We start from the raw sequence: 17303 nt of genomic DNA, 5'->3' as shown, positions 1-17303 counted from the left end.
CGACTTCAGCTCAGGTCATGATCTCACACTCCGTTGAGTTCAAGCCCCGCGTCGGGCTCTGTGCTGACAGCTCGGGGCCTGGAGGCTGCTTCGGAATCTGTGTCTCCCTCTCTCTCTGCCCCTCCCCTGCTCATGCTCTGTCTCCTTCGGTCTCAAAAATAAATAGAAACATTTAAAAGAATTTTTTTTAAAAAGTAGTATCTGATAACATCCTGTGGAATGTGTTCCAAAGAACCCACTTAGGGCAACACTGCTTTAAGAGCTACAGAAAGACCCTGGGCCTCTAGGCCCAGAGACGCTGGAATTTTCTGTATTTACAAGGCTGAAGGCAGCTTTTCCTGATCTCTCCAGAAAGAAAGAGAAGCTTTTTCTCACAAACTGCTTACTTTATGGACAAGTGACCCCGCCATTCCACTTCCCACGCCCGACACAGATTCTCAACTCCTTCTCAAGGGCTCCAGAACCTGGTGGTAGACCAATGCTCTCAAAAGCGTGGCTGGGACCACTGGGCCTCGCTAAGACAGAAGCCTCTGCACAACTGGCTTCAACTTCCGATCAGCTGCTTTGAGTATGAGGTTAAATTTAAGAGGACTTATTTCTATCATTTACATTCAATTAATTAACACCGCTACTTTGGGCCACAATTGTTTGCCTTATCAAAGCCAATCCAGTGGCCTTCTCAAAATCGGTTACCCTCAACAGAGGCATCAGGACAGTCGGGCCGGGTAGCAGGTGCCATCATCGTTCTCAGGGCAGATACAAGCAACACCAACAGCCATTCAAGTATGGAAGTGGGTAAATGACTCACTTAGAAAAATAACCATTTTAGTGCCCTTCTAACGTGAACCGAGCATCGTGACTCTTCCAATATGATTTCCAATGTGATTTATCACGTGAAAGGAAAACAGGTTAGCACATCTTGAAATCACGTGTCCATGACAGGTGCCTACTACTGACATTCCATTGAGGGTCAGAGGGACTTTTCATTTATTCCTGAGAAGGAAGGAAGGAAGGAAGGAAGGAAGGAAGGAAGGAAGGAAGGAAGGAAGAGGAGAGAGAGGGGAGAGGAGAGGAGAGAAGAGAGGGAGAGAAGACAGGGAGGGAGGAAGGGAGGGAGAAAAAACGAAAAAGAAAAAGGAGAGTCACAACCTGGAAGGCTCTGTGTGCCCCACTGTGCACGCCCTGTGCCAGGCAGATGTACGGAAAACAACACCCATACCGGTAACACCAGCAACTGTAATATGGGCCTCCATGTAGGGTAAATGGATTTTTTCACACAGCTTTTGAAGATTCCAACAACCGCACACAGCAAGGTGAGCTTTGTGGGACTCAGTGGAATCATTTATAGGTTTGAGTCTCTATGTGTATGTGTTGGGGGTGGGGGTGGGGGACGGCTCTGAACAGATTCCATCTCCCGGAAGAGAGATGTATCCCTAAGCTGCTCTGTCTTAGCCAGAGAGCTATCGTAAGAGCTGGCCTCTCAAGAAGGAAACACGAGCGCACGTGGGGTTCGTCCGCATTTCAGATGCTGTGCTGGGTTTATAACAGACTGCGCCCAAGTTGCAAAACTGAAAGTCATCAACCAGGGACGGCCGGAGGTGAATGTTAACAAAACGTTTAACCAATCAACGGCCAGAGTCTGGCGTCTTCCGGGAGCTGTGAAATGGACGGCACATTCGTGCCATCTCTGACTTCTGGCCCCGCATTCTTTTGCGTTCTCTTTAAGAAGTCCGCTTCGAGGACAAGCCAGAGGTGAAGGGAGACCGCCCCCCCTCCCCCCCGCCACTTATGCCACTACCAGGGTACGAATGAAAAATTCTGATAAAGCTCACAGCCTTGAGGAAAGTTTCAAGCGGCTTACTGCCTTGGTTTTCTCTTCTTCTGCCACTCATTATCGGGCAGAACTGAAGGACAGATTCTGCCTTTTGCTCTGCAGGCTAAGTTCTATTCTCGCTGGAGATCATCGCTGGGGAGTGGAGTGTCTCGCTACTCGCTTATTTGCGGAGCCCTCTATTTAATGGACTCGCGATCGGGAAGGCGCATTCCGCGGAAGAAGTCAGCTCTCCCCTGATGGAGTGAGTGGGTGTGCACACGTTAGGCAATGAGAAAAGTTATTTTCTGCATGCCATGAGCCAAATTATCCCAATTCCTTTGCCGAAGAGCTTCCCCCGCCCTTCTCCTTTTTTCTCTTCGTAGCTTGAATAATATTTAGCTAAGATTTCAGGTTCCTGGTTTTCAGTAGGATCCAACAGGTGTGGGGAAGGGTCATATGCCCACGGCCAGGGTCGTGAGGTCTCTGCCGTATGATGAGCGTCTGTCTTCGGGCTCGGGGAGCCTTCTCACTGGCCCGAATTTCAGAGCAGGGCCTCATAAAGCCGGCAACGTTAAGACCCAAATAATGTCATTTAGTGTCTAGGGGGAGGTTAAAAAGAGGATTAGAGGAAAGCAGGCAGGCAGGGTATATTAAACGAGTCCATGACTAGCAGGGTGTGACAGAAAAGGGTTTTATTCTTTTCAACAAAACAATTCCCCAGGGCTGGGATCATTACTCCACTGTGCCTTTATCACCTTGGAATTTTTATGGTTATTTTTGATGAATTCACATTTTTGTAAAGGCTTTTTTGAAATGATGCCAGTTTTCAATTTTTAATTAAAGTCGTAAATAATCTTAATTCTGCCTTAAAAGGTTTATTGTTTCTTACTTTTTTTTTTTTTTTAGTTTATTATTGCTGCCAGGAAATATTTCAAATACCAAGCACTGATGTGAGTTAGCAATTAGAATCTCTCCAAGGTCTAGTAACAACGTTGTACGCCATGTAAATATCACAGACCAGTTTACCGCACGAGGTCTGAAAGTGTGGATTGGCTGCTTTCAGGTTTATTCACAATGCTTCTCCCGGGGGTGGCATTTCCTCTTTTTATCGGACGGGGCGACTTTCATCGTTTTAATTTCCACAGATTAATTTGTCACTGATTCGTAACAGATTTTAAGAATCTTCGGATTAAAAAAGACAGGTCACTAAGGTCTGGGCAATGAAAGGCAGCCACGTCAGTTCAGCCATTTGCAGGAAACAAGGTGCACATTAAAAGCTAAATGAGCACAGAGTACCTCACTTTACAGAAGACAAAATTAAGAGCATAATGCAGTATTTGATATCAGGCTATCATACAGCTCCTCGAAAGTACACCCTGGCCACCCAGCCTCACTGCTGAAGGCTGTCTGCACAAATTGCCCATCAATTTCTATTTTGTAGCCTCAGGTCCAGTTTTCGTTTTTAAATTAGTGCTTCAAGAATCTTTCACACACTCCAAACTAAGTCTTCCTTTATATAGAGGCTGAGACAGACCACGTCTGAACAATAGAAACCAATTAATTAATGATCCCTGAAAATATCTCATTATGTTTCCATACCTACTGTCAACCTAGGTGACCTTCTTAAGTTGACTACACAATGTGATGCTTATTTGTCTGGATGCAGCACTTACATTCCCTCATGTCCATGGCAGGTGTTACTCTCTGTGAAGGTGAAGGTGCTCTCCAGTCTTAGGATAGATTTCCTAGTATGGTAAAACCCCACACATTTCAGACAACGTGGGAGGTGGATGGTCAGATTTAGGAGAAAAAACTCTCAAGAAGGTTTTTTTTTTTTTTTTGAATTTTTTATATGTTTATTTATTTTTGACGGAGAGAGAGAGAGCGAGCGAGTGAGGGAGAGAGGGAGAGAGAGAGTGCGCGCACAAGCAGGGGAGGGTTAGAGAAAGAGGGAGACACAGAACCCAAAGTAGGCTCCAGGCTGTGAGCTGTCAGCACAGAGCCTGATGCAGGGCTCGAACTCATGAACTGCGAGCTCATGGAGATCATGACCTGAGCTGAAGTTGGGATGCTTAACTGACTGAGCCATCCAAGTGCCCCTGTTTTGTTTTTTTTTTAAACAAAGACAACTTAACAGTTCAAGTTCACAAGATACACACGGAGATAATGGCAAAAGCCGTTAGACCGTGGTCCTGCAACACAGCATGCAACATTGGTGTTGTTCAAATATTAAGTGTCCTCCTTAGAGCTTTAGATTATTAATTCACTTAGCAGTTCCTTACTCTTCTACGGTACAGGAATATCTTCAGTGTGGCTTTAATGGTCATCTGTTATCAGTTTACTGTATTCCAATAGAAGAGACTTACAAAAAAAAAAATGATTTAACAACTGACTTACAAGAGTGGGTTTACATACAATTAAGAGCATCTATCAAATCCTTCCAACTGGGCATTTTTCTAATTCGCAGGGAAGAGGTCAAATTCTTTCCATATATGAGCCTTCAACTGGCACTGTGCTAACACCTCTCAAGAAGAAAAACCTCAAGTAAAAAAAGACTACACAGCATTTCCCAACATAAAAGCATTAAATCCCTATAAACCAGGAAAGAATGCACGATTCTAGTTAACTGGAAGCCACAGTGACCTGAACACCAGGGTCATGGGGTTCAATCACATCATGGGGACTTGAAGTATTGTGAATCTTAAGACTTCCCTTAAATTTGTTACGAAGGGCCCTTACATGAATCAGGTACCATCTCAACACAAATGAGACACTCATAAAGCTAAGGTCAGCTCAGTGTGGTTTTCTGCCATGGTGAGAAGTTGCTTATTGGTCCAAAAAGTTAGAAACTCAGTTACTGGGACCTCGAAAGCTGCTAAACTCCTTGTCACCATGGGGCCAACCACTTGCTGGAGATCTTACGAGATCATGAGAGAGAGAGAGAGAGAGAGAGAGAGAGAGAGAGAGAGAGAGAAAGAGAGGGTGGGGTGGGGAGAAAGAGAGAGAGAGTCAGTCAGTCAGAGTCAGACGGGTTGGCTGGTTGATCTTTAACATTTCTCCCAAATCCAAAACGCTATGATTTCTATGTGCGCTAAAAGCCGCATTAATTCCTCACCGATATCAAAGTCATTTTAGGTTCAGTTCCTCTCTCGGATTTCCATACACAGCACCTATTAAGAAACGTGTCTTTTTCTAAGCTTAAAGGGAGGGATATTCTGCATTTACTCATCCTGGAGACACACCTACCTTCTCCATCAGAACTAACAGGGTTTTGGCCAATTGATATTTTAGGAAAAAGCACTTACCTCCAGAAAGGGTTTCTGTTGTGCTCTTTTTCCCAATTCAATTTTCTTTAGCTATTTGGACTTAATCTCCATAAAAGCCTTTTGTTACTCTCCGGTTTAGGTGACTTTTACTAATTTCCTCTGATTCTTATCATACAGGCCCTCCCCCAGAAATTCCTATCTGGTCATACGAGCTATGCAGACCACAGCACTGCTGTTACTTCGGGGAAGATGTCCCCCTCAGAGAGTCTAATGCATGAAACTACCTTGAGAAGTCGAAGAATTCCAGGGCCCTGCACAAGGTCCCAGTACTGCCAAGAGTAACTTAAATGTGCCTTTCCTGGCTAGATCCATTCTCTTTCGAAGTTACCTTTTTTCTCGCTTGTTGATCTTTGGAAGAATGTGCCTTCACGTGCTTTCTGAGGGAGCTTGGGTCTGTGTAGCGTTTGGAGCATCCTGGAATTTGACAAGCATAAGGTTTCTAAATGAGAAAGAAAAAAAAACAAAAAAACAAAACAGCTGTAGTTAAATCATAGAGGTGACCAGGGAAGATTTACTCAAGACTACTGACTTCAGAGCATGAACTGTTACCAACTGACTGACGTGAAATGCTGGGTAATACTTGTGGGTTTTAATTAGAAAGCCCAGTAAGTTTGCATCAAGGGAAAGGGAAGAGTCAACTTTCAAGAAACGAGGAGGCAGCGTTTAGGGGTGTGCTCTCCCCGCAAAACGTCTTGTGGCATTTCTGGATGTGGGAATCATTAGTAAGCATCTCTAGTCATACTTACAGTTCTGTTCCCCTGAAAACAACCTCTGGTATTGTCAGAAACTAGGAAACACACATTCTCTAAGAGTTCGGGTATAAAGAAGCTGCAGAAAAGTCCAGAAAGGACTGGGAATGTTTCAGAGGAAACCTGATTCAGAGAGAAGGAGAGAATTAAAAGGGAGTGTTAGTGGAAAGTGAGCGAGAGACCATAGGTTTCAAACAACAGACACATGCAAACTCAGCCAGAGAAACATTAATCTTATTATAGGTATGACAGGTATAGGGGGAGGCCCGGTGCTCAGCTGGGTTACACGCGTAAGCTCTTGGCTGAGTGTAATGAGACCACAAGTTTTGGCCACCTGCAACGCCCCCAGGCTCCTGAGATGTGAGGTACAGAGCCTAAGGCTGATCCAGAATCTTTTTAATTTTTGCACCCCTGGTATACAATTATGAGGAATGAATGAATGGGAGCACGCCATACATCAGTTCACATTTTAGCACCTATGCCTACTGTGACAACAGAACTCATAGCAAGGGTTTGAGAGTATTGGCTTTTATGTTATGAAATAAAGCGAAACTGTTTACTCAAAGAACTGAAAGAAGAAGTCGCAAGGTAAACTATGTAAGTCACAGCGTAGAGTCACTTTGTACCTCTCAGTAGGTGACGTTAATTGGAGTTGTGCCCTCATGATTTGAAATGTAAGCAGGAGAAGTGAAACCTTGCCCCTAAAATACGATTCTTGCTCTAGGAACCTGCTCTTCCAATGACCAAAAAGAAAAAAAAAATTCAGATTTTTAAAAATTATTATTTCCAGTTTGCTGCTGTTTTCATGTGGATGTTTGTCATTTTGGGAACCAACATCTACGTGGATTCTTGCCCCGCTGGAAGCTGTATTTATGCTTCACTTTTTTGTTTCTGCCATTTTTGATTGCAAGCACAACGTAAAGTCATGAATATATAATTTAGTTGGACACTCCCAATTTGAATTCGAAGTTTGTAAAGTCATGAATATATAATTTAGTTGGACACTCCCAATTTGAATTCGAAGTTTGATGTCTCTGTTCCTTGAGTGACTGATTGACTGAATCACCCAACAGGTCTGAACGGTTTCATGGTATGCTGGGTCCTGCGTCACATGTAAGAATGCTAACAATGAACATTGGATGCACCAGGCTCTCCGTTATCTCAGGTTTTGCCAACGGCGAGCCAACATGGGCTGAAGTCACTAGTCAACGAGTTTCCCTCGGGCAAACAAAAGTTTTCTTTCACCTGGGAATCTCTTCTGGGTTCGCACAGCGGTCTTGCCATAGCCTTCCCCACCCGGCCCTGGCTTTAGGGGAACAACCAGCTGATATCTCTATTAGCGGTCATGTTGTGACCACATAAACTTGCATTCTGGGCACTAGAGGAGACGTGGCATGTTCAAAAAAAAAACAAAGAAACAAAAAAAACAACTTTGGGAACATTAACACGTTATATAAACCAACCCTATTATTATTACCATGGTCACTAATATCTGCGTTGAAAAGAAAAGGAATGGGTAATGTCACTTTGTACTTGAGTTTGGGATGTTCTTGAAACATCTCACCATCCCTCCCCGCTGGCCTTCACTCTCTCCCCTGCTGTTAGCCACCTGGGATCAGTGTACCAAAATAGCAATGTCAGGGGCGGGTCCAAGTGGTGTACTGGTAATTTGATCTCAGGTTACCCCAGCTTTAAATGGCATGCTATACTTTATTAAACTATATTTTCCATGTGCACTGTAAAATCACTTCCCCTGTTTAGACAGTAAGATGCTAATAGGGAAATAAGTTAATAAAACTTTTCAGGGTTAGAATTTTGAACTTGGGAAAAATCATTTTCCTGTAAGAATCCCCTGAGTTGAAGAAAAGATACTTTATCCAAAATTCTGACAGCATTAGCATAAGGAGTGGTTAATGAAAGGAAATGGGGCCTAAATTTAAATAATACATTCTTTAAGCAGCTACAGTTTGCTTTTTAAAACAAATGCTTAATTTCTGCACGATTTAAAAAGAGCTTAACAATTCGCTTAACGCAATAAAAATTTAAACAGGAGGTAGGTTTGCATCTTAAAAGGAGGAACGATGGTTTTAAAAGATTTAATAGAGAGGTAGTTAAAAAAAAAATAAAAATGGCTGGGTTTTAAAAGCTACTGCATTGAACTGAATCATGAAATTATTATCTGTGGTAGCTTTCCTCAAAAGTTTTAAAACGTGATTTTTTTTTTTGAATTCCAAAATGATTTTAGAAAATGCTCATAGTCTGATTAGCTAAAATTAGCTCCAAGTAAAGAAGGGTATTGTAGAGCCGTAACACTCAGGCTTACAATAGTTCTTACAAACTACAGATAACTAGCTAGAGTGGAGGCAATTTCTCAAGACAATCTTGTCTTGTGAACGCTCATTCTCCCATGATAAAGTTTAATGACAAATTGGAAAATTTATTAGATTCTACCAAGGCCATTTTAGACTTACAAAATAGGGCATTTTAACATAATTTATTCTTTTTTCCCCCTACTTCTACCTTTAAAAAATCCTGCTATTCACCAAATTTATTCACTTAACATTCCACTCTGGTGGTCCTAAGATCACGGGATTCAATCCAGCTAGAGCAGGAGGGGGCTATGCTGTGTCCATATTGCTCTAATTATATTTCGGCTATTTATCAGGCAAACCCTCACATTTATGTATCTTAGGAGATAATGCTGTTTAGAAAGGTTATGTGACATATAGCTAAAATGACTTCTATCAATATGACTAATAGAGACTAATATAAAATTTAATAAATATGTCAACTGTAACATCAGAAGAATCTTAAATATGTATGAGAAGGTGTGTAGAAATAACAGTATCTTTTCAAAATTCAAATTCTGGTGTAGTTTAATAATAGACATCAGAATGTTAACACTGAAAAAGTACTGCCATGAATATATTATTTGCAAGCACGTGGGATAAGAGCTCTGGGATGTGTACGAGACATCCATCCTGATGGCTTTGTTGAGTGAAGCGAAACTGCACGGAGTCTACCTGGCCCCGTGTAAGGAAAATGGCATCGAAACTTGAGAAACGCCAAAGAGGACAATCAACAGAACTGAGAAAATAAAAGAGCCTCAGAGAACGAGCAAAATGTTACGGCACTGAGAGAGTTAAGGTGTAATAATGGCAATCAGTCCTTCTCACAGGAGTTATGCCAGTGGATCTGTGGCTGTTAACACAACAGCGGCCCGGGAAACTTGACCCTGGGGAAAGATGTGCGGATTCTTTGCAGATCGCCTGAAGGTGAAAATGCCAGGGGGCTTCTCTAAAGCAAAAGGCCAGATTCACTCAGTAACCATGCCAGCCTCAAAGTTCTTATGGCAATAAGAAAAGAACCAGGGTAAAAAAACAAAACAACAACAACAACAATAAGAAAACCCCAAAAACCACAATGCTTCCTCTCCAGCAACAGTATATAAGATCTACTTCAGCATCCCGATATTTGAATACTTATGATGATGTCCAATCCCCAGCGGTCATTCTCTGTACTAAAACCTGTTATGCGACAGCCCCTGAAATGCCTTTATTTCATACACACAACTCTGTCTCAGGCGGTTGTAATATTTAGGGTAACCTGTGACTACAGAAAAATGAGGAAAGAGCCAGGCGGGGCCCCTTCTGGACCTTGACCAAGGTTCCACTGCTGCCCTTGGCATTGTCCCTATAACCTGCAGACCATAAAGCAAACACCTTCCTGTCCCACTATCGCATGGGCCCTTCCTCACACCGGGGCTCAGGGCTCGGGGCTGGCAGCTGGAAAGCCCATGCTGTCCTTACAGTGTCCAGATGTGTCCTCTGGTGCTTGGCACGGTCACTGGAGTTACTGAACGCCTTCTCACAGCCTGGGTGCTGGCACAAATAGGGCTTCTCGCCTGTGTGGCTCCGCAAGTGAATCTTGAGATTCTCAAGCCTTGAAAAGGCCTTCTTGCAACCTTCAAACTGCAAAAAGAAAACAAGTTTCAGCTGTTGAGAAGGAGCTTGACTGTTTGGGTCTGGGGGGACAGGAAAGAAAAAAAAAAAAAAGGTCCTCAGTGTGTATTTAGCCAAAACCAAAACACAGAAATAATAAAATAAAATGAAATCCAAACAGTAACAAATATTCTAAAAATATCCACGTATTTATGTGAACTGCATTTTTCCACTAATATACATGCCACTTTCCACACCAGATCTGGGTCCCAACCTGATTTCTGTGATTACTTATGTCAGAGAAAATTTGCTGTGAACCATCTGGCTCAGTTAATAAAAATACAGTAATGCGTGTCTTAAAGATTTATGAAAAAATTAACACACTTTTCCATTTCCAAATTGGTCTAAATGGAAGGAACCAGGAAGGAAGAAACTTTTGACAACTAATAAACTAACAACAACAACAAAAAATCAAAGTGAAGTATGAGAATAAAGGTGAGCAGCAGATCCCAGAGTCCAAGATGAAAACGGCGTGTTTCCGTGGAATCGTTACGATCGTAGCTTCCCGAACGATCTTAAGGAGTTTTTCGACTCCCCCAAAGAATGACTCCGTTAACGTCCACTGTGACGCCAAGCCTAACGAGATGGAGTCTTTTTAGCATGCTTTTATAAAAGCAGAACTGGAACACAATCCATTTCAGTGCTGGGAACGTTTTCCAAAGAGTGATCGTTTTGCTTGTTTTTGTTTTTTCTAAGAAATGTTGTTACCTAGCTCATGAAGAGAGGAATTGAAAGTGAAGGGCTGAGGATTTCAAGAAATGCTTTACTGGTTTGTCAATAATATTTATTGATGGTACTATTTATTTCGTGTCTTCTGTGGGTAAAATAACAGCTGTTATGTAAGAGGCTCACGGTGAGTCCAGTCCTGAAGTGGCCATCTATCTAGTACAGAGAACGTGTGAGAGAAAGCCTGTAAACGAAGCCTAAGTGTGAGGGGGGCACACCCCCTCGGACTCGCTCTTCACTGCCAAGCCCTAGAATGCTGATGCCGCTCTGACAGTCTGAATCCCATTTGAGTCCCCGCCGCAAAGGAAACGTAGAAATATGGAAGAGGTACCAGAACAAAGCCTAGTAGGTTTCAAGCGATCCAGAAACCTCATTTCTTGGAGAGGAACATGGGACGATGGGGGGAAGGACAGAATAAGAGTAAAGAAGGTAACTTTAAGAGGGTTTCCCTTCAAAACCAGCAGGTATTCATTAACCTTACCAGAAGACATTTTATAAAATTCCTCGGTTCTCTCACTTATCGTGAGAGATGATGGAACGTGGGGTACATTGTTTAGGAAGGGATGACCCAGGGCTGGCCAGGCTCTGGCTATCTGAGATTTCATCTTTAAGTGAAGGATGAACTGAGGAGAAAGGATAATCACACGTGTCATAACTCCATCTATTGAAGTCGTCCAGATTTTGTGTGCTGGAGTATTTTAAGAAATTTATGAAAGTTGCACTTACGCTTGATTGAGAGTTATACATGTTTCACAGACATATGTTGGTTTATTTCAATTTTGATATTTTGCTTAAAATAATTTTGGTGTTTTCCTGATTTCGATTTCACATAAAAATAAATTTAGCCTGAACAGAAGAGGATTTGCTGATGAAGCCACTGCTTTTTGAACAGAGTGAAAGGCATATGATGATACGCTGCTTGGGACAGACAGAGGAGTTAAGTGGCTTATCTCTGCAGGTTTTCGAGTGGGGCTCAAATCTGAGAGTAAAGGGGCTCAATGTTGACCCCCCAATTCATGGCTAAGAGGCCTCTCCCGACCAAACCTCTGTTTTTAAGGTTCTCTCCAAATGACAACCCGGAGCAATGTGCTAGAGCTCAGCCGATCTGACGTGGGAGTCAGCCGGTGGGCCCTACTGGGGTCTGAGATGAGCTTGTGGTCTTGGACCCCTCAAGCCTGTAGTCTAGTTCCTAGCAAGGCTCTTTTGTAGGAGAGATGCTGTTCCAGGACCAGCTCCAGGGTGCAGACCCAGACCCGGGGAGGCCCCAGCCTCCACCCTGTGGTCCAGTCGTCCCAGATACTGGTCAGAGAGAAGGCTACGTTGTCGAGGCACCAACATGGGGGTTGGAGAACCCCTTTAGAACAGGTGAATGAGGTTTCTCCAAGCACCAGACAAACAAGACACTCCCCCCTCCCCGATCTACTGCAGAGTGATTAGGGGGATCTCAAACACGTCCTAGAACTAAATCAAACCATCCACCTGATGGCACATAAACTGGATGTCAGACTGGTGTTTCCATGCTCTCTCCTGTTAAATGTCCAGTAAAATGTCCAGTTAAAATCAACCAACATGCTATTATTACTATTAACAGGGGCAGTGACCGAAGACTAAGCAGCTTGTGGCATTCGGAGGAAATGAGTGAAGAGCGACCTGCATCTCAGAACATCCTGACCATGTTTAAAGAGCAAAGACGGAAGAAACTATGAGCGCCTAGACTGAAAATGACAACCACAAGATTATCTACAAAACCCTGAAAATCCAGCTGGTCTCAGATGTCTCCTTGGCAGCAAGAAAGGCTGGAAGGTAACAGTGTCTCTGGTACCTGCACTGGCATTAGAGTATTTTTAGGGGAAAAGATGAACAGTGAAGGGGTTTGACCCTACTGGGTTGTATGAATAAAGGCAAGAGAAGGGCAACTTCTTGGACTCAGGGGCTCATAATATATACCACCCACCCGTTCCTGCTGAAAAAGTTCACCCGAAACCATGAACCCTAAACCAGTAGAGTCAGGCTCCGAGGGATCGACAAGTGCCTCCTCGGGGGGCCTAGCACCCGACGCATCACGGCCGGTTGGCCTGATGATTGAACACCTGATTGAACTTGCCACACCAATAATTCTCCAGAAGAGGAAGGAGGTGCTGTTCGTTTGTCTGATGGTGTCTGGATGAGACTTGAAAGCAAACCATTTTGTAATGAATCATTATCACTCATTATGGGAATAACCCTGTAATTCAACACAAGAATTTCCTTTCCCTCAGGGCAATTTTACCCCTAGATTTATAAATTCAGTTAAATGCAAATGCATTAAAAATAAACTAACATTTAGATAGAACTATAAAAGACTGTTACAGAATACTCCAAAACTGGATGCTTTGGGTGTCTGGGCAAATGGATGCCTTTTTCCTTATTATTATGTTGTTATTCCTTTTTGTTTTTTTTCATGTTTTCTAAATCTTTAATGAGTGAGTTTCACATTGTGAATGAACATCTACACCTAGGAAAGCAAGGACCACAAAAAGACTGTTTCCTTGGGTAGCCAAATGCTTTCCTATCAGGTTTCCTAAAGTACAACATTCATCCTGAGACCCAAGGTCCAAAGTGTCACCTGCTTGCTTGGGTCACTGTCACCAAGCAAGCCTTACACTAGACTTGACCAACAGACTACTCTCAGGTCCTCTCCTTTCCAGACTGGCTGGAGGGCTGGTAGAACCAGACCACCAAGCCCGAGGTTCCCCATGGTTCAAGGCAGCATGCAAAAAGAGAAAAACAAACTCTGAGAATCCAAGGGGGTTAGCAGAAGGAGGAAACACAGAAAGCAAAAGAAAGACAAATACAGGATGGTAATGTGGGAGGGAGGGAGTGGGGGTGGGGCAGGGGTCTGATATATGCTAGTTAATGACACGTAAATAACCTTCTTTCTTTGTCCCCAGCAAACACTGGGCAAGCCCTCTGAGCAGGGTACTATGTGTTAGGCACTGGGAGGAGGAATATGAATGAAACTCAAACTTCACTCCTGGGAAGAAGGAAGCAGCCACTTACATACTGATGAACCTTGAGCAGGGATTCTCAGAGAGGCGCTGCAGGAACCAGCAGCATCCCATGGCCTTGAGAGTCTGCCAGAAATCCCGGAATTCCCAGCCCCACCCAGACGTACGGAATAGAACCCCGGGCGGGGTGGGGGGCAGCCACCTGAGTGTTGATAAGCCCTCCAGGAGATTCTGACGTTCTATCCTACCCATGAATGCCGTTCACATCCTAACCACCGTCGATTTGCTTCAAATCTCCTGACGGAAGTAAACCGTCTTGCAGGATTCACCCACTTCTCTTTGGGGCCAAGAGCTCTGCGAACCAGCAATAGCCCTGGCCTGGAAACATCTCTGTTGTGGAGGGAAGGCCGGTTCTCTCTAGTCACCCGGCAAATGGCACAAAATTTCAGAATGCCGGTCTTGTACTAGAGATTCTTTAAAATTCCTGACTTTTGAATCTGCTGCCAGGCAGATACCTGGTTCTGAAAGAGGTTATTGCCTACGGGTTCCCTGAGTAGCCTCCTGACCAGCGCAACTTTCTGGTTTCTAGCAGCCCTTGCATTCCCCCGTTGAGAGAAAGCATCGTTTCCCATTTGCACATTTCGGTGACTTTACAGAGCGTGGAAGAACAATGCAAGAAACTGGCAGTGACAGATCTTTAAATCTCGTGGGTTTTGGAAATACTGCATTGCGCGAAGCCTCACTCTGACAAAAATCTCTAACTCTGAGGCCGTTTTCAAGTAACAAACTTTAATTAAAAAGTATAAATTGCCTCAAACCCAGAGAACCTGAGCTTACGCCACTTTGCTAATTTAGGAGATTATTTCATATTTAAAGGATCACAACTGGACTGTAATCACCATCCATATATATTGGCTTGATTACAGATTGTTGACATTAAGTGGTATTAAGATGACCTTTGAAATATTACTTTCCCTTTCTATTAGAGGCTTTTGTGTAAGGTTTTGAAAATGAAAGGCTCATTAGACACCATTAAAATAGGATTTATTCCATATGTGTAACCAATAATCAAGTCGAATATTACTCCCTCCCCTAATCAGCTACTTAAAGTACTAAGAAGCCCAGTTCATATTCAAAGCCGTAATAACAGCAAACCTTTCCTGATGAGATTTCTATACCATCACTAATGTCAACAAAATCCAAAAAGAGAGGAGTCTAGGATGCTGGCAAGGTTTTCTAAAATATACATTTGATTTCAATTAAGGCGCCGTGTTTATGACCCTTGGAGGTATATGCTTTTACAATTTCATCAGTCAAAACCAATTAATCCCATTAGTGACGGCTGCTGCTATGATGTGTGGGCAGCTCCAGAAACGGACCCATGAATTACGGCTGGTTTACATCTTCCCCTTACGGCTCAAAGACAACAATGATGAAAGGCATTGGCGGAAAGGTCAGCAAATATTTCTAATGCCATGGATACAGTCAAGGTGACTTCCACGGTAAGACCAAGAGTTCAAGTCCACTCGAATCATGGACATACCTGTAAAAGGTGTAAATGAGAGAGAGGGCCGAAGCTGGAGCGGAGGAGGCGAGAAATCTGAAGGAGGCGAGAAATCCGCATCCAGTATTTAGCCAAGCTTTACCAGTTTCCTTCTGGGACAGCGATGCCCCAGCTCAAGCAGGAGTCACTAGCCACCCAGGCATCTTGTTAAAATGCAGATTCTGATTCCTAAGGTGTGGAGTGAGGCTCCGGGTAGATCTCCTGGGTGATACTTCTAAATGCTGAATGTTCCAAGACTACCCTTTGAGAAACCCAGTTTTGGGATCGTTACACTGCCCTGAGCTTAACGGGGGATTTTTTTGTTTTTTTTTAAAGACGGGAGAAAATAAACAAAAGAACTGGGGCAAGAATAAAGAAAGGGACAGCTTTTGATGAACCAAACTGTGGCAGCCTCATCCTTCAAAGTGTGGAAGAGTAAAATCTAATTTTAAAATTTAGGGTGGGAAGATAACAGAAAGTGTTGTCTGGGAAAAAAAAAAAAAGAAGCAGAAGAAGAAAAGTCAGAAAAAAAAGGGAGGGGGGAGAAAGATACAAAATGGAAAGACGGCGGAGGACCACGGGGCCGTGTGATTTTGTTTCTCCTGCCTCCGGCCTCCGTGCCTGGACACACGGCTGGCCTCGCCGCGGCCCTGTGGTCTCTGTGCCCCGCGCATTCTTATTAGCCCCGGACGCTCTCGCAAATTCTTAATATTGACAGCACACCAGTCTGCAGCTAGTGTGACATAAAGGGAGAAATGTTTTGAGGCTTTTTCAAGGTATCTGGTTCACGCATTCACTACACTGAGAAATGGGGAATTTCTTCCCCTCGGTGTTTCCTGCAGACTGCCAATTCTGGGGCGAGGACGCGGAAGAGGCCTCCCGTGTGCTCGCTTCGTGATCTTCCTCATGTTTTCCGTCTAATCACCTTCTTATCTGTAATGGGACAACTTAACCGACAGAAGAGGGATTTCCGTGTTTCCTTTTGGCTGCCGAAAGGTAATAATATCTGAAGTTAAGAGTTTTTCAAAGGTTCCACCCAGAGGCACAGGGGCCTCCCTGGGAAACGGTCTGAAGTCTTGGTAGGGTGAGCCCTGCTTCCTTCGAGAATTCTCTGGACGTCAGAGAGAGCGGGGCGCCCGGAACTGATTTTCCAAAGATTCCAAATATCTACATCGACGTGCACTTGCACCTCCTGAGACAGCCTCCCAAGTTTCCCTGCCGGTGGGTCTGGATCCGGCAGCAAGACGGGGGAAGGCGCTTCACACCTGGGGGTCCTGAGCCACCCTTCCCGTGCCCCACTCATCTGGCGTTCTGAAGTGACCTACGGGACTCATGTATCCAGATCTTCTGGAGCCATTACAAGTTTTGTAGAATTAACATAAAACCCTTTTTGTAATGTTTTCCTAACCCGTAATAAAGGGATCCCAGTTACTGTGTTTTTTTTTTCCCTGTTATTCTGATGTACACAACGAATCTATTAACTAGCTCATAAATGCAACTTCCCGGCTTCTTGCGCCTCTTGGTTTTGATTAAGAAATGTGTCTAAAACAAAGTTTTACCCAAATGGGCACTACGCATGTATTTCTTGCTGGCTTAAGGCAAGACGTTGCTTCCTAACATTGTGGGCTATGGGTAGTAGTCGATCCTCAAAAGGGTCCTTACTCTGCAAGAGGTGGCAAAGCGAATGAGGGTCCAGCTTAGAAAACAAAAATCAAAGCGATGTTTTTGAGAAGCCACATGACCATGTAGAGAGAAGTATGTTGTTTCTGTGCCAACATTTGAACCATATTAAATTTTTATGGAAATTATCAAGTGTCTGGTTTGTAACGCTTGAAACTTGCTGGGGACAAGTGGGACCTCATCCCACTGTATTTGCAATCAGAAAGCGAATATACCCCACAGTGCAACACGGGTATTGAAGTCAGATCATATGGCCCTCTCCAGTTAGTCAACAAATATAAGGTATCATATGTTACTCGTGTTGTGTCCGTACAATGCCAGAAAGCTATAATCTCAAGCAAATAATTATTCTGTGAGCGGGCAAATAATGAACAAGGTTGTCTGGCGTGGTTTAAATATAATAATAAGTAAGTTGCCTGAGCCTGCTGGTATTATTAGCATTGATTTCGTGCGATCTGCAAATACATATCCACTAGAG

General features: G+C 43.6%; 1 protein-coding gene across 8 annotated transcripts in view; it reads right to left on the bottom strand.

Annotated features, from left to right (window-relative positions):
• Positions 1 to 17303, bottom strand: part of GLIS3 (GLIS family zinc finger 3) — a 547835-nt gene that overhangs the window by 92484 nt on the left and 438048 nt on the right. For 7 of the 8 annotated variants that reach the window (XM_045043118.1, XM_045043119.1, XM_045043115.1 and 4 more), the window contains 3 exons: positions 9698 to 9859; positions 5886 to 6011; positions 5468 to 5578 (listed from right to left, as the gene is read on the bottom strand). In XM_045043118.1, the coding sequence (XP_044899053.1) occupies positions 5468 to 5578; positions 5886 to 6011; positions 9698 to 9859 (399 nt within the window). The remainder of the gene's footprint in view (positions 1 to 5467; positions 5579 to 5885; positions 6012 to 9697; positions 9860 to 17303) is intronic. The other variant, XM_045043117.1, reaches the window with a different exon arrangement.

The sequence above is a fragment of the Felis catus genome, chromosome D4 (assembly GCF_018350175.1).
Source record: "Felis catus isolate Fca126 chromosome D4, F.catus_Fca126_mat1.0, whole genome shotgun sequence".
Classification (NCBI taxonomy): Eukaryota; Metazoa; Chordata; class Mammalia; order Carnivora; family Felidae; genus Felis; species Felis catus.
Note: the sequence above shows the minus strand (reverse complement) of the source record. Positions and strands in the feature narration are given on the sequence as shown.